General features: G+C 45.9%; 2 protein-coding genes across 4 annotated transcripts in view; one reads left to right on the top strand and one right to left on the bottom strand.

Moving 5' to 3' along the window:
• The first annotated feature begins 9,049 nt into the window (after positions 1-9,049).
• Positions 9,050-11,996, top strand: LOC117890848 (Bardet-Biedl syndrome 4 protein homolog). Its single transcript, XM_034795932.1, has 10 exons — positions 9,050-9,287; positions 9,358-9,497; positions 9,564-9,676; positions 9,750-10,040; positions 10,124-10,280; positions 10,358-10,480; positions 10,556-10,640; positions 11,225-11,311; positions 11,374-11,588; positions 11,744-11,996. The coding sequence occupies exons 1-10, from the start codon at positions 9,209-9,211 to the stop codon at positions 11,900-11,902; spliced, it is 1,449 nt and encodes a 482-aa protein (XP_034651823.1). The 5' UTR covers positions 9,050-9,208; the 3' UTR covers positions 11,903-11,996.
• Positions 11,997-12,324: 328 nt separating this feature from the next.
• The window catches only part of LOC117890849 (sex peptide receptor), a 28,201-nt gene continuing 22,849 nt past the window's right edge, over positions 12,325-17,676 (bottom strand). Inside the window, exons 2-6 of one of the 3 annotated variants that reach the window (XM_034795935.1) lie at positions 15,028-15,319; positions 13,929-14,100; positions 13,737-13,863; positions 13,079-13,483; positions 12,325-13,016 (exon numbers count right to left, since the gene is read on the bottom strand). In XM_034795935.1, coding sequence (XP_034651826.1) covers positions 12,695-13,016; positions 13,079-13,483; positions 13,737-13,863; positions 13,929-14,100; positions 15,028-15,318 — 1,317 coding nt within the window. In that variant the 5' untranslated portion in view covers position 15,319 and the 3' untranslated portion in view covers positions 12,325-12,694. The remainder of the gene's footprint in view (positions 13,017-13,078; positions 13,484-13,736; positions 13,864-13,928; positions 14,101-15,027; positions 15,320-17,676) is intronic. The other 2 variants (XM_034795934.1, XM_034795936.1) reach the window with 2 other exon arrangements.

Raw genomic sequence — 17,676 nt, forward strand, 5'->3', positions numbered from 1 at the left:
GTTCTTCTGTCTCGCAGTTGCTCATTTTTCACACAGAGCCACTCACCCACTGGCACACACACACAGAAGAACTGGCTGTGGCAGCTACTGCCAACTGACATATCTCTTGATTCCATATTCCTACATTTATTCTGTTTCAGCTGCCTCTTGTTTGGTGAAAGGTTTTTAAATTTGGACTTGGAGCATCCTTGAAGTTGCCTTGGGCAAGTGGCCACCACCAGCACCACCGCCAGCTCAACTCTCATCCGTTTGAATCTCTTACGTGGCTGGCTGGCGTCTTGAAGCCCAGGCTGAACGCATCAGGCGCAACGACTTGAAGTGTTTATATTCCATGGCAGCCAACTTTATCCACACGCACAACCAGCAGGAGAATTAGTAGAGCCATCAACAGGAGCAGGAGCTGAAGCAGCGCACCACAGCAAAGGAGGAGCAGCAGCAGCAGGAGGAGCCGTTGACGTAGATTCCCCTGGCAAGGATGCGGCACACAGTTTCCTTGTTTATGATAATTACTTCACAAATCTTGCAACTTTTTAATTAACTTAATTTGCTTGAAAAATGCAAGACAGGTTTTGGATGTGAGGTGGGTGTGGGTGCATAGCACAGAGAGAGTTGCCACAAAAATGAAACTGCATTTTATGTGGCTCCTGCTGCTGCTGCTCCTCCTGCTGCTGCTGTTGTGTGCCATCAAATCAAGTGATAGCCACTGCCACAGAGGCAGTGGAGGAACATCGAGTGAGGAAAAGGAAGGCTCTTAAGACTAGGCAGGACATGTGGTTAACGCTGTTTTTCCATGTCATGTCAACTGGTTGACAACTCCTCATGTTCGGATGCGGTTGCTCAAACGAGTAGGGTGATAGGGGGGGACAGCAGGACAGGTAGGACCAGCAGGCATGAGTGTAGGGCCAGGCTGGTCCGGCATCAAGTGCAAAGGCATCCATCCATCCACAGACCGACGCACATTGTCAAAATCTGTCAGTTGCCACCCCAGGAGCAAGGGAGGGGTGCCTTACTTTCACACTTTCAGGTGGCAAAGGGGCGGGTAGAGGCGAGAGCGACAGGTCTGCTGCACTAAAGATGAATGGTTGCACGGGCACCGCATACGTGGCACCTAATGAGCTGTCGGCAGCTGCATATGCCTGCCCCAGCAGCTGAGCAAAAGCAAACCGCAAGATTTCCCAGACATTCTCTCCAGACGTACACCAGGTGTGTGTGTGTGTGTCTGTGTGTGTGAATCTTTAATAGACTAAGGATAAAAACATGGCTAAGAAGTAGAAATAGAAAGTGGTCATCGATTCCGATGCGGTTTATGGATTGCTAATTTTATTAGGCTTATGGATCTTTGATTGGAATTTGCCAATTGGCTTTCGTCTAGCAGCTAAACAGACTCAGGAATGTGGTCTCACAGGATTACCCTATTGCCGGAGTGCAGGTAAATGCATAATTTGAAGGCAATTACAGAGGTGGGAGGTCCGGTCCCTTAACCATTTCAACCGCTAAATGGCCGAAACGGTTAAGACACATTTACCCATCCAATGGGCTTGCCTGATTGACCGCGACTAATTAATAGATAAATTTGTGGTAGTTTGAGCTTTGCCCTCGCAAACAGCCAACAGAAAAATCAACAAAAAACAAAAGAAAAACCAGAAAAAATAAAACGTTGGCCCGCATAGAGTTGAATTTCTGCTTGCCACACTCACGCTCGACACACACTCGACACACAATGCATTTGCTGATTAAATTTTAATAATCATTCCGACCCTTCAGAGCTCTTAACCCCGCCACAACAACCTCAAGCTACGTCCCACTTCCCCCCGCTCCCCATATGTTTCCCGTATGTCACTCGTAAGTCAACAATTACAATTATGCTTTGATGACCGGCGTATGACCAGCACGCATTAATTTATAATTTGTTCAAATTATAATTGCCAGCCATAACGGCACCAATACCAATAGCACAAGCACACACACACACAGTGACATTTGGGGGCCTTAGCATTAACACCCTGGGGACATGACTAAGCCTGACCCCAGAGCAGAGGCGCAACGGCACACACACACAAATTTAACCTCTTCAATTGACCAGTCGGTGACTGGGAGCGATAATGGAGGGGGATCTCTATGGATTGTTTGTTTGTTGACCTTCATGACGTCGCTTCCACACACACGCACACACAAACAGTCTCGAGTGCAGCTGTGTGAGTTGCCTATGCATTGGGGTGCATTGTCAACTCTTTTCGCGGCAATTAATGCGCCACCCGCATACCCTGCAATCAAATAAAACCTGAAAGCCTGGGAAAATCTTGGAAAATCTTGGAAAATATCTTACAGAACCTTCCTGCAGAGCCTTTAAACTCTGGCGGTGGCTAGGAGTATTTTGAAAATAAAAATTGGAAAAGAATAAAATTCAATCCTTTGCTGAAAATTAAATATTCCGTTTAGGTTTTAAGTGAAATTCCACAGAAAAAAAGGCATTTAAAACGAGCGTTTTATCTCTAAAATAAATATAATATTTTTAAATTGTATAGCAGTAATTTGAATCAAAACGTAAAAATATGTAATTTGTAATATTTTCTATATTTAACAATTTTCACACTGGATGCACATTTATTGGCATAAATTGTATATTAAAATTTCCCAAAATGCTGCTCGTCTGTGATCTAGGTACTGCCAATGCCTGTACCCCTTTTCTCGTTTTTCTTTTTTGTTGTTTCTTTTTTAATTAGCAGAATATGACGCATTCGATCTAAATTGAATTATTTACTCGCTTTTATGAATGAATCGCTCGTGCATGATTCACTTGAGCAGTCTGAGTATGTGGAATGTGCTGTCTCTGTATCTGTTTCTGTCTCTGTATCTGTATCTGTTTCGGTGTAGTATCTGTAGTTCCATTCAATAAACGATTATTTACGATCTGTCTGCGGGGCCACTGGCTTCTGCCAGTGTATTCCGGTTAAAATTATCATACGACGGCGGCTCGGGTGAACCGAACTCATTAATTTTTGGAGCAAAGTCAGCCCCCAAGCCGCCCTGCCACGACAAGTGGCACTCAAAGCTAGGAATTTCAAGAGAGCGAAAGAGAGGGAGTGAGAGAGCGAGAGTTTGGAGTTCAAATGGCAAGCTAGCTAAAGATTTCTCAATTGTCGCCGTGGCACCCCAAGGGGCTATGACAATTTAATTAATTAACGACTCGGAATTCACTTTTCAACATGTGGCAGGGAGACAGGAAGGAGCCTAGGAGACACCACACACACACAACTCAACACATTGGCTTGCCCCTTGGCACGGCCCCGTACCGCTCTTTGGTTATTATTCATTAACCGAAAAAGCCACAGTTTCCTCACATCCCCACACCCCCTCCCGGAATGCTATGCCGTCACACACTTCCCCTTGCTGTTGCTGTGTTGCTGGTGGTTTTCCATCAATCATTGGAAGGCGCCCGCAGGCGCCCAAATAACCCTTCGATGAACCTATTGAACCCGAACCCGAACCCGACCCCGCCGAGCATCGCATTCGATGGGGGCAGCATGCCGCTGCTGCTGCCGCTTCTTGGGGCAACAGTTTAATTGCATTATGTGTTTTATTAAAGTCAAATTAGCAGGGCAACAAAATGCGTCAACATCACAGGCCCACAGACACACACAGAGAGACATGCTATCCCTTGCTGTGTTACGTTCTCTGCCCCTTGTTGATGCCACAAAATTCAACTGGTGAATGTTTAATGGGCATTTTGCTTTGATGTTTGCTGCCATCCAGCCGAACCCAGACCCCAACCCCGACCCCAAACCAGAACCCAACCCGGCCGGCTATCACATTTCCCATTTCGCCATTTAAAGCAATTTGCATTTATGCCCTCGAAAATGTTCGGGTATGCCGCTGCTGGCCAACATATCAAATGGAGTTATTACAATATATGAAGTGGTTGGGTTTGGATTGGTCTGCCTGTGCCTGTGCCTCTGCCACATGCCACAACCTCTTGGTGTGTGTCCGGTTGCCTGATGCATGAATGGGAACGAATTCCATTTTGCTGTGGCAAAAATTCTATTTCATAAGCGTTGCATGCTGCCATCCATGCCTCAAATTTTACAGCAAATAAACATTCCGCATCGCCGCATTCAACTCTCACAGTGCGTACGAGTATCTGTGTGTATCTGTGTTTCTATTACAATTTCTGTTTTTATCTTTTTTAGTTTTTGTGCAACGGCGTCTGTATATGGATGTCACACGCTCTCTCTCACTCTCTGTGTGGCAAGTGTTGGGCTTGCTTGAATGCCACAACATTTTCATTGTTTTTCATTTTTGGCCTGACATAAATTACAGCCACAGCCACCAGCCACAACAAACAGCAGCACATATTTTCCTAGCTACAGGGATTTTCTGAAGGGATCCCTTCAGGATCCTGCCACATTCTGCCAGTTGCAAGTGCCAAGAAGTGACCATTTTTGTGTGCTGCTCTCTGTTGTCCCTGACATTGCAGAGTTATGCTAATGCCAATGGCCCACCCCGCACCACAACACACCTTCGGGCACTCTCTACAGGAAATGTGTCAAAAGATTTTTCAGCAGCATTTTGTGGCAGGAGCCAGAACCAGAGCCAAGTGCATGGCAAACAGGGCCGTGCCGAAGTAAGACCAGAAAGAGCTCTGTCAATCTCGGACAGGGTTATAATATTCCCCATCGAGAGTGTAAACACCAATTTGCGATTAAATATTATCGCAGGAATCCCCTCTCGCACATCTTCAGTGGCAAAAACAAAGCACACTTATTCGGCTCACTCACTCACTCACGCATACCAATGCCCCAAAATGTCTGCTGCCCCACATTTTGTTGTTCCTGCCACCATTGAGAGTGTTGTCGTTGGCTCTGCACAGATTGGCCATTTGGTAAACAAGTCGCCGGACTGCGACGGGTCGCTTTCTTGCCTACGCCTGACTATATTTAGGTGTCTGCCGTGGACAAATAATAAACTGGACACTCGAGGAACAAAGAGCATGTGTCCGGTCCTGGCAATGCATAAATTAAGCAGCGGGCAGGGAGCTGGCAGGGAAAGACATGAAACCAAGGCCACATTGGGTGCCAGACGCGTACGCGGATTTGTGTTTGTTGCCCGGACATACAAATCTTTGCTGTTACTTTACGACTTGGCCCCGACTCCTCCTGCTCGCCATACGCCTTGGGAGTAGCGCCTCTCCACTGAGTTACGAGCGGCTCCCACAGAAGCAAACGTGAGCTGCGGCACTTGCAGCTCACATGAATGGCTCCGCGACAGCCTCTGACTCTGCTCCAAATCCTGAATGCTGAATGTCTGTATAAGTCGCTTTTTTATGACCCTTAGCCGCACAAATGTGCGTAGCCAGCGACCCACCCACCCAAGGGCGTACCAAGCTAAAGTGTCGTCGGGTGTAAATCATATTTACAGTGGTAAAATAATTGAATTAGGCTGCCCCACCATATGCCCCAGCCACCCGGACAGTCGTAGATACCCAACGAAGAAGACAAATGGAAATTTAATTAAGCATAAAAGAGCATTTGACCTTCTCCCTGGCCACTCGCCCTTTGTTGTTTTTTGGTAAAAACTATTCGTGTCTCATTTCGAACTGATGCATCACAGGAGTGCGGGAAACCAAGGCAGAAATAGTTATGACATGCCAAGTAGATTCCATGGCTAACAGAAGAGATTTTGAAATTAATACATCATCCGTGCGGCTGTCTCAGAAACCCTCGGCGGAAAATGCATCGTCACACAAACAGCCAACCTAAAGCGCCACCTGTACGACACATCGATCAGCAACAGCCAACTTAAAGCGCCATCTGTACGACACATTGATCGGCTCATGATAACAAAGAGACACCTATCGGTTAAATCAGACCTCAGTCACAAAATATACAGATGGCGACACTTAAGTTTTACATTTCCAATATGTATTTTACAATGTATCGTTCTGAGGAAGCCTTCGATAAGTATTTTTGTCATCGCTAAAACATCGATTTCTATGTAGGCGCGAAGTTCAAATTAAGTGGCACGAGTTATAAAATAAATACATATAATATTATGGCCCAAACTTATCAATTCGAGACACAATCAAATGACACCAGAATAGAGTGCTGTTAATCGAGAAATTTAACGTTTAATTTGAATTTAGCGTGCAATAAATAATTCCGGTTCGTTCGCTGCAGAAAATACATGAACCGAAATATATATCGATATATTTTGCTGCGCAAATGAATATTTTAGCATCATCTCTAGGCTTACCGCGAAAAATAGAATAATCAAAATTCAAAAATGAGCGCGATGATATCATGAATCTTCTACGATATTTGGTGCATTAGTTGCTTTTGAATTTGCGCTGGTTTTAGCAAGGTAAGCAATTGAAATGTGGAACACGATCTCATGTGTAACACTGATACTGGCAACCACAAAAGGAATCGAGTCGAACGCTTGAAATAACCATTTGCCACTTTTATCGGTGTGAATTAAATTGAGTTATTATGCGGTCTCAGAGCCGGGAACTTGGACAATAACAAGCCCCATCTGGGGTCTCCACCCATAATGATTATAATAATAATATAATATATTAAAAATAGTAAAGGTTGCTGATCTCTTACCTTTTAAGCTTTTTAGCCAGCAAAAATCTCTTCTCCTCTCAAACACGATATGACGACGGGTTCGTGAGACTGCGAAACCGAGCGACGATTTTCGAAATTACGAAACGAATACGAATCGCACGGGCACTTTACACTCGCTCCTTTCTTATTGCCTTTCTCCTCTTATTCACGTTGGGTATTGGACAGGGGACGGGGAACAATTTTGACGGAATTTTGCCCATGCACATTTGCATGCACAATACACTTTAAACACTTCACTTTCACTTATTTCCTTATTTTGCCTTTGCCGCTTTGCCTTTTGTATTTGCCACTTTGCCGCCTGCCACTGAGCACAGAGAGCGTCGACACGCTACTCTAGCTCCTTTCTTATTGCTTATTCCTCTGATTCTTCAGGGATCATGTTTACATTGTACATCAAATGCGTAATTCACTTATGTATATCACTTCACTTTTATCACTTCACCTTTAACACTTCACTTTCACTCATTGCCACATTTTTCCTCTGCCGCTCTGCCTTTTGTATGCCATTTGACGACGGGGGCCACCATAAGAGACACTTGGTACGAGAGAGCGTCGACACGCTGCACTCGCTCCCTTCTTATTACTTATCTCCTCTTCTTCTCACTGAGTATTGGAGTGGGACAGAGGAACCACAAGAACACACTTTGCCACAGATCAAATTTGGTACAATACACTTTTCACTTTCACTTATTGCCACATATTTCCTCTGCCGATCTGCCTTTTGTATGCCATTTGACGACGGGCGCCACCATGAGAGACACTTGGTACGAGAGAGCGTCGACACGCTGCACTCGCTCCCTTCTACTTGCTTATCTCCTCTTCTTCTCACTGAGTATTGGAGTGGGACAGAGACACAACTTTGCGCCGATTTTTTGCACACAGGAACCACAAGAACACACTTTGCCAGAGATCACATTTGGTACAATACACTTTTCACTTTCACTTATTGCCACATTTTTCCTCTGCCGATCTGCCTTTTGTATGCCATTTTGCCGCCTTCCGCCTTTCTGAATCAGGAACTTTTTCTCGAAATTTTCATTGCACCACTTTACTGCTTGCTACACTGCACTTCATTGAATTCGCGACAATTTTCCCGTAGGATTTTCCATCCTTTTCCCGATTTTCGCGACGCGAACGCGGAGCTAACTTAAAACCGCGTGCTTCGTCCGACCGAAAAATTGTAAGTGTGAGAGCGGCGCCAATGTGAATGCGTAGGTGGCTTGGTTTCTAGAACATTTCACGCTCTCCTTCTTCTCCCTCTCCTACTCGAAGAGAGCGAAAGTTTATGCATTTGGTTGATAATGCAACGGTGAATGGCACTAAGGGGAATATGCTGTGACCCTGGGTTGGTACATATGTATGTATGTACATACATACATGTTTATGTATGCATCTGGTGGAAGAGTGGGAAGGGGCTAAACAGACTAAAACTAAGCCTCCTAGCATTTAAATAATTGCCGAAATTTAAAGTGTGAGAGCGGCGCCAATGTGAATGCGTAGGTGGCTTGGTTTCTAGAACATTCTTCTTCTCTCCTTCTTCTCTCCTTCGGCTCCCTCTCCTACACCGGGAGAGCGTACGTTTGTGTGTTTGGTGAGTGACTACTTGTTAATGCAACGGTGAATGGTGAGAAAGGGAAAGCTAGCTCATGGTTTGGCATGTGTTGGAAGAGAGGAGCAGAGCAGCGCAAATCAGCAAATGCACAAAGAGAGGAAGAAAGAAGTAGAAGTGTAGATGTTTTGCTCTCCCTCTTTTGCTTGGGAATCCATTTTGCTGCGCGTCTGTTTTGCAATGTTTTCTTATTTTGTAAAATGTTATTTCGCGTGTTAATTCAGCGCTTTGGAAACGCTTTGAGGTAATCGCCGCCATCATGCTATTCTCGGTGATCTTGTACGATATTTGGTGCATTAATTGCTTTTGAATTTGTGCTGCTTATGGACAGGCAAGAAATTGAAATGTGGATCACGATCACATGTTTAACACGGATACTGGCAACCGCAAAAGGAATCAAATCGAACGCAAGAAAAATCGATTTGCCACTTTTGTCGGTGTGAATTAAATTGGTATATCAGGCGGTGTCAGAGTCGGGATCTTGGACAACAAAAAAGCTGGGCTGCCATCTGACACGACACACCGCCGCGTGGTGCATGGAAACTTGTTGACGACACCGAAGAGGAGGAGTTTTGGAATCTGGCTCTTAACGTTGGCCTGGCAATTATTTACCTCGCCCAGTGAATTTATAGTTTGTTTTTATTGCACTTCGATTGGCTTCCAAAACTCATTCGACGTTTTTGTCAACGCTAATTAAAAACACAAGGCATGGAATTTGCACAGGCCCGTGTTTGGCGGACTGTCCATTTCTTGGCCAGCGTGCATTAATCCAGTTAACAAGTTAATTTCTTTTGCTAGTGGGTCGACATTGGCAATCCAAAGGCAATCGGACGAGAACCTCCCCAGCAACTATTCAGACGCCATGGCAACGCCCAGCCACTAGCCACAGTCAAAACAAAAAACTCGAATTATCGGTGACCGAAAACTTTTCCGTTTGAAGAGAAAATCCAATAAAACAAGAAAAATAAAGCTATCCATGTACGAAGCCGGCTCGGAGCAGATCAATTGCAACGGCAGAATCATCGAATTGCCCAGCTTGGAGGTGGTGCGTCCAGGTTGGTTCCTTCCTTTTTTATTCGCTATACAAAAAGTGCAGATTTACGTATGCTTTGGTTTGGGGAACAGCTCCCACAATGCCCAGCGATGCAAACATTGATTGGCTGCTCCACATTTACTTTACGCGGCACGAGTTTGGCCGCTGCCGCCGTCTCATCGAACGTGAGCTGAATCGACATCTGAATGCCGAGTATCTGCACTTTGTCCTGGTAAGTTGAGGCGCTAATGCAGAGTATTTTTTCTAATTGATTGCCCCTGCCAATCGCCATTGCCAGGGCCTAATTGACCGCGAAGAGGGCAACCACATCGAGGCGCTGCGACACCTGCAAAGGTCCCTGGAGTTAAATCCGCAGAACATCGAGACGTACAAGGAAATCGGACGGACGCTGTAAGTCAATTATCCCACACCAAGCGCACTAATCTGTTGTCCACTCATACTCCAACCATTTTCCCCACCCAAGGTACGTGATGGGTCGCTTTAGTCAATCGCTTGACGTGTTCCGCGAGGCCGAGCAGCGCAGTCCCCGCAAAGACCACGAAATCTATCACTATCTGGGCGAGCTGCTGTACCGTGCGGCGACCACACAGACCCAACTGGAGCTGGCCAAGAAGCAGCAGGACGAGGCGCGTGCATATTTCGAGCTGGCCGTACAAACGGGCAAGAAGCTGGAGAGCCACGTCCGGCTGGCTGAGCTCTATCGCAAGGACAAGCAATACCAGCAAGCCATCGATGTGCTCGAGAACTGTTTGCAGTGCGTATCCCGTATCCGTAGCCGCGTCCGTTTGCGCTGCTAATGACATCTGCTGTGGTTCCTAATCCACCATTTGATTTCAGTTTGACGCCGGAGAATGCCGAGGTGTTGATTGAAATCAGCGTTTTGTATTTAAAAATCAATGAGACCCAAAAGGCCTACGATCGCTTGGCGGAAGTCGTCAACATTGAACGGAAATGCTCGCCCAAGGGCCTGCTAGCCTTTGGCGCCATACTTCAGGTAAAGCACACACAATTGTGGTAGGCAGGCAGCTCCAACTCCATCTCCACCCACTTAATTCGAATTCTTTTTGACAGTCCCGCAACGATGTCGATGGCGCCTTGGGCAAGTACAGCCAAATCGCAAACGCCGAGCCGGAAATTGCCGAACTCTGGAACAACATTGGTTTGTGCTTCTTCAAGAAGCAAAAATTCATTGCGGTAGGAGTGGCGGTCGCATCCGAATCACACTTCATTCTGATTGAATTTTGCATATTTAATCTATGTACTTTCCAGGCCGTTTCATCGCTGCGCAAATCCGTCTGGCTTTCGCCGCTCAATTACAATGCTCTCTACAACTTGAGTCTCATCTACATAGCCTGTGAGTTGTCGCGGCTAAGCCTCTTTGTTTACCCAATGAAAATTCATTGAGCATTGATTATAATAGATCTCTCTCTGGTCTCTGGTCTCTGGTCTCTGGCCCAAGGCCCTAAGTTCATTTAAAATTAGTCTTCAAAGTGCAGGCTTAACAAGTTGTCCTTGCATTCCATTCCATGAACCCCGACAGTCGTATTTCGCACAATTGGAAAATGCATTCTTGCAGGGAATATGCAAAGGCAAAACCAAACGAAATTCGAGCACAATTCCATTGTTTCACAAATCAACAGAGTTTTGGCCTTTGTTGTCGCAGGTTCAGGACAAGCCCGTGCCACTGGGCATTGAGTGCTAATTAATAGGAAGCTGGTCTAGGCCAAAGCCGGACAATGGCAACAATAACTGTGCTGTGGCACACTTGAGGCAGTCTCGCTGTATGCAGCAGGGGGCATTTTTCATACTTTTTCATACATTCAACCAAAATTCTAACTGGGGACCACCCATCACATTGTTTGTTGCCCTTGCCATGCCCCCTTCCTGTTGAGTTTGTAATTGAAAAGCTGGGCATTTGTTTTCCCTTCTCGGACGCAGCGGAACAATATGCCAGCGCTTTTCACACGCTGGCCGCAGCCATAAACTTGCGCAAGGACAATGCCGAGTGCTACATGCTGTTGGGCCGTAAGTAGGACCCCCAGCGAAGATGATCTCCACCCATACCCATTCGTAATTCCCCTCCACAGTCTGTCTGCGCAAACTGGACGATGTGGACAACGCTTTTGTGGCCCTTGAACGGTCCAGCAACATGGCCACTGGGCAGCCGCAGAGTGCCGCACGTAATCCTTTGGTATTCCTGAACTTTGCCCTCTTCTGCTACGAAACCGGACGCCTGACTTTGGCCGCGGAGCAGTACAATCGATTCCTAAGCCAGGCCCAGGACCTAATGCTGCCCACGGAAGTAAGTCGTGACGCCTACCACCACACCCAGTGGCTATATGCTGCGGCACGCGAATAGCAATTGGCTGCAGCACACCAAAATTCCACCACCAGTACAATTGCAAACCGCATGGAATCGCTCTTTAAACGCTTTAACATTCTCGCTTTCTCGCACAGTACAAGTTCCAGGCCACGAAACTCAAGTCCCTGCTGCGTATCTCCAATCATGCGAATGGAATGCTGCAACTCGATGCCGCTGACTCGGAGGAGACTGCGGTGGGAGCGGCAGCAGAAGAGCTGCCCCTGGAGGTGAATGCCGTTGTCAGCCAGAACTGAAGCGGAAAGCGATTAAACACAGCCACAAGCGACTGTCATAATCCCGAATGAAAGAGAACATGCAGTACTCTTATTGACATCAAAGATGCTTAACTCACATCAAACATTTATTTGAACGTGCTTACAATTAAATAGAAATAGTTCGACACTCGTAAAATGCATCGGTAAAGTGTATGTATGTATGTGTGTGTGTACTTAATATTAGAGAGTAAATTGTAACCGCAAGTCTGAAGCGAATAAATAGATCGATAGATGGAATAAACCTAATGCCACATGCCAAGAGGGGGCAATGTAAACGCGTGGGCTCTTCGAGTCTCTTGTCCCCGACTGGCATGCGGCTTCAGCTTTGGTCACAGCTATAGTTACATATCCAAACACACACAGATGTTGCTTTAGATCTCTTAGGCATAGAGTATACGAAAGACTGGAATAAATTGTACATTTACATTTAATAAGCTTAGCCTAAATGAAACGACATCCATAACATTCTGAAACATCAAATATGGATAGGTTATTTAAGCATTTCTTTAATGTTTAATATTTAATCTTAAATCCAATAATCCAATAACTTTTATCAGCAGCTAAATGGTAAGGGAAATGGCACTTGCTTCAAACAGCCAACAGCCAAATCACATGTCGCGCGAGTCAATCAATTAACCGATCGAAACATCTATCAACTTCCAGCGTATAACACAGCTTAGACCACTTTTAGAAAGTTTATAGTTTAGAGACACCTTTCAGCGGCATCTTTGAGATGCCACAAATCCAGGCGGACCTGCCAGCTGCTACTCCTTAGACGCAGGTGGTGGTGACGCGTGTCAGGCGGGTCATCTCTGTGCTGCCAAAGTGTTGCTTGAAGAACAGCGATCGGAAGGTGGTGCGGAACTGCTTCGACATCAGGCCGTAGAGGACGAAACCCACTGCAGCATTGATTAGGGCCAGGAGATCCATTAGCTCGCCAAAGGGAGGATAGCAGTGGGCAAAGAAACACTTGTCCATCATCCCAGACAAGAGCCCCAGCAGACCCTGCGGAAACTCGGTGACCAGAAAGAGTACCAGCACGCCCACCAAAAGGAGAGTCGTCCGATCGTTGCGACGGTCGCAACGCGGTGGCCTTAACAGAGAATAGATTGAGACGGAACCACGAGTATGTAAAAGCAACCATGATGTACCCACCTCCTGGACTTGGTGTCGTTGAGGCAGAGCTGTACGGCGTACTTGTTGGCATTGGCGTAGTCCTTCAGCATGAGGCGGCGACGTGACGCCTCGCACAGGACATTCATGAGCACCACACTGATGACGGTGAGGGCAATGCACGGCAGCAGCTTAATGATCACCGAATGTATCCAGAAATTGAACCTGTAGAGCACCGAGTCCGCATCAAAGTACGTATGATAGAGGGCCTCGTGATCGACAGTGTCCACGTCGTGCGTCTCGCGCACCTGAAACACAAAGTACGTGGGCAGACAGAGTATCGGCGAGATGATGAACGGGAATAGGATGGCCTCTCTGGAATGTGCGAGCAGAAAATTGGCACAGCTCCCATTTGGATGTCTGTGGAAGATAGATGGTAACATTTGGCTATAAAACGAAAGACGGGGGGGAAGAAGAACAGAAACCGACATATTGCTGCCATGTTAATCAAATAAGACAGTCTGGGAAATGTCTATGATGTCTACTCAAAACTTGATATGTATCGATGTGGGTTCAGGTTAGAGGAGATGGATGATGCTGCTGCTGCTACGGCTGCCTTTATCCCAAATGAATGATAATAGCCAAAAGGTCGAGTTTCGCATGCTTCTGGACTAATCACAATGGACGTACGTCCACTCACCTGATAGCCACATAGCGCCACACGGCCAATGTCACGGTAAGACCTATGGAAATTGTGTGCAAAATCTGTGTGAAATGCATATGCACCAGAAGGAAAACAGCCCAGCCATAGCTCAGATCCTTTTCACCTGCAAAACGAAAGGTAATTAAGACAGAAGCAGGTGGGAGGTGGCTCTCCAACTCCCCCACTTACCCGGCTCCATGTAGATGTACTGATACGATGTGTAGGGTATATATTCCAGCATCACAAACATATCTGCCACAGCTAACCATTTCAGTATGTTGTTGATGGGCGCCTTGGCCATTTCCTTACGGGTCAATACCATTATGTTCAAGATGTTTGCTATTGTGCCGAAAATGCAAATCTGAGTGTGTGTGTGGGAAAACAAAAACAAACAACAACAAAGGGTTGAATCAGTTATAAGGATGAGTGAGCAGGGCAAACCACAATCACCAGTCCACATTCTGCCAAGCTTTAAATGACACTCGGACAGAGTCCGCACTCAACGCTCCTTCAGAGCGGAAATGTTTTATTCATATTATTCACGTTATGTACGAAATTTTCACCTAAGTTTCAGCTTGAATGCTCCATCGAATAAGCTTTCATTATTCTAAGCCATGGTAATGGAAAATTATGCCAAAAACTGATGCAAAATTATTTTCTGTTGTCCAGTTTTGTTGGCTTATAAATTCTTGCCACAATTTCATTACTCTGTAATTGTGCTCGCAAAACAAATTAAAACTGCATGTAAACTCATTAAAAAGTTGATCTTGTTGAGGGTTTTCCTATGAAATATGTATGGAAATGTGTGTGTGTGTGCTAATCCTTGCCACACAATGAACGAATTGCTTTTCAACTACGGATTTTAATCTCTAGTTCTAAGCCACAACAAAATGTAATTCACATTCCATTCAAAAGGGAAAGAGAGACAGACCCACAGAAGAAACAAAAGGCTCATAGACTGACCTGACTGACTGACTGACTGACTGACTGACTGACTAAATGGCAATGATTTCTGAATTGTGGCAAAACGAATTACTCTTATTCATCCGAGCAGCACAATAACGAGTCAAAAGTTCAAAGGTGTTGGAGCCGAAAAGATTCATCAGCAGCTGACTGATGGATGGGTGGGTCGGTGGGACAGTTTACCGAGTTCCATTTCGTGGATTTCCATGGCGATAAGGCCAAGCCTAGAACCCTTTACCATTTACCATTGCTTCTATGGTTTGATCATTAGTCTTGTTTTTTGTTGCTCGGAGTTGCGGATGGGGTTGGGCATGGGGTTACTTACCATTAGCGAGACATAGCCATGAATGCTGTTGTAGGCCTTCAGCCAGTTGTAGATTTCACCCTGGCAGTAGCCCGAGCATTCGTCGTGAAGCAAGGATTGGTTGTTCCGCTGGAACTCGTGCATCAGCTTGACAAAGTCCGCAATCTCGCCTTCGGTTATCTTGTAGTCCCTCAGTATGGTGGAATTGAAGGGCAACGCCTGCTGCAGATTCGACTGCGACTGCAGCATGTTGCTTGTTATCTGCATTGTGCTGCCGCTGTAATCTATGGCATCCAACTTGTGGTTATTCATGCTGAAAACAACCATTTCATGTGCTTTATTATTCCAGTTAAATCATTGTCATTCCTGTTGGCTACCCAATTAGTCAATGTGCAGGCCTATTAACATTGCACGGGCAAGAAATTGAACAAACCAAAGCCCAAAGCTGCCTGCCTGTCCCAGAGATCCCCTCCAAAACTCAACAGCGTATAAAGACAACACATACACATGCGTACCAATGGAGCTTATAGCTGGTCACACACAAAGCAGCACCCACAATGCCCCCGTATCGAAAACAACTGAATTTCGGTTGCGTGTTTGGCAAAAGGTATGCAACGTGAAATGTATATCGGAGTATCCTGCCTGACCTTTCCTATTTGACCAGTAAATAGATGGCAACTGCAACGGCAACTGCAACATAATTAATGGCACGAGTTCGAGTTTTTGTGTTGCAAATGTCTTATTGCTGCCTGGGCGTAGCCAAGAAATTAATTGGCAATACCAGCAACCAATACTTACCAGTACGTGTGTGAGTGGCACTCACTTGACGCGCTTTGCATATGACACTCGGCCATGTGAGTGGTGCAAATCAAAGTCAGCATGTCCACACATCGTCGAAGGTGTTGCATTTGGCTAATGGGCCACAAAATCGAATTTGGAATCTGAATCTGATTCAGAATCTGAATCCTGTTCGTGGCCAGTTTCGCAATCTACGACCACACCCCGCTCCCCCTGGTGCCAGTCGACAGACAAACAGACAGACAGGCAGCATTGCCTCATCGGGTATGCATAATTTTTGACTTAGCTGCGTGGCGTCTGGTGGCTCTGGTGGCTCTGTGCTTGCTCCAGTTGGGCCAGCTGGGACTGTCCATTTGTTGCCTGTCAGCGTTTTTGATGCTGATGGATTGGCCATTCGATTTTGTCAAACATTTTGCGACCACAACTGTGGCGGGTAATTATTCTTTACGATTGGACATTCCATCAAAATGTAATGGCCATCAAACAGAAAGGCGGGAAGGTCAGATCAGCGAGCGAGCAGCCAATTCAATTTGTTGCAGCTACAAAGAAGCGCTCCCTCCACCAACTGATATAAAAGCGGAAAAATGTGTGCTTTATAGCGCGAATGTATGGGAGAGCTGCACGAGATTCATTTCCCTCCATCAGCCCCGTCTAACGAGCATCCTTATTACTTTGTTCTACGAAAAGGTCCTGTTCCTGATTCACTTGAAGCTACAGAGTCTTACCAACGCCTCCTCTGAGATTACGTATGCGTACGATAGACTCGTCCTCCCGTATCTTGTTTGCTGCTGTTTGCCGTTTTCCGTCGCCTTTCATTAGAGGGTTTTTCATGATGTCCTTGCCTGGTGGGTCCTCTGTGCACATCTGGCAAATTGCATAGATACCCACAAACAGGTGTCACACACACACCCACACACAGGGAGAGAGAGAGAGAGAGTAAGCGAAAGCAAAACAAAATGGCGCCATCAACAGACAAACTGTAGTTAAACACCAAAGAGGAGCTTCCAGGCTGCTGCTGTTTTTGTTTTTGTTTTGGTTTTTACCGTATTTCCGTATGCCGTTAATTAACGCCGAGCACCGTTCCCCCAAGTCCCTCATGTGTGTGGTGTGCATGAAGTGTGGGTGTTTTTTTATGTCAGCATTTTACTGGCAATGCGGCATCCGTCCATTCAAGTTACTCCCGCATGGGGCCAATTGCTCTCCTGCTCCCTCTATCTGCACTTGACCATTAAAAAGGCATAAGTACACGCATTGCCAAGGCACTTAAAGGCCAGAACTATCACTTAAACGCTGTTGGTTGTTAATATGTGTACAGAGATACTTGTACTCGTACTCGTATGGATATCATCGTGCGATGGATGGCTACTTGTCAGCTGCCATTTGGCAGGCCCAATTCCAATTAGCAAAGATAAACGAATCGTCCATGCTCGGCCTGTGGGAGATTGGCCTTCGAGGGGGCATTGTTATTCAAATATCAGCCTTTGGCACAAGAGAAACTAACAGGCAGTCAGGAGCAGTGATAATTACACAAGAGGGTTGAATGCAATAAACTGATGCCCCCTTTGAATTTTGATTCGCATTTAATTGATGCATTTACCGAGAAGAACTTAGTGTCGATTAGCCATTTAAGCTTCTGGTAATTTATGGCCCAGCCACACTCGTGACTGAGCGACTTGAGCTTGTGCGTTACTCCAAATAATTTACTGAATTATGGTAAATAAATAAACAAGAAACTGCTCATGCTCCGATGCTGTCAGATGGTCAGACTCTGATACAGATACGCACTCATTCACACACACACACACACACACACACTCTCTGTTTGTTGTGGCATAGACTGTTGCTGCTGCTGCAACTTGTTTGTGCATTTTT

This window comes from Drosophila subobscura, chromosome E (assembly GCF_008121235.1).
Source record: "Drosophila subobscura isolate 14011-0131.10 chromosome E, UCBerk_Dsub_1.0, whole genome shotgun sequence".
In the NCBI taxonomy this organism is placed as follows: domain Eukaryota; kingdom Metazoa; phylum Arthropoda; class Insecta; order Diptera; family Drosophilidae; genus Drosophila; species Drosophila subobscura.

What these genes read in the sequence shown, in the direction of transcription:
- LOC117890848 (XM_034795932.1), top strand. Translation starts at nt 9,209, where the DNA reads ATGTACGAAGCCGGCTCGGAGCAGATCAATTGCAACGGCAGAATCATC. An exon ending in AGTATCTGCACTTTGTCCTG is followed by an intron (nt 9,498 to 9,563) that starts GTAAGTTGAGGC and finishes CGCCATTGCCAG; the next exon opens with GGCCTAATTGACCGCGAAGA. An exon ending in GAGTCTCATCTACATAGCCT is followed by an intron (nt 10,641 to 11,224) that starts GTGAGTTGTCGC and finishes TCTCGGACGCAG; the next exon opens with CGGAACAATATGCCAGCGCT.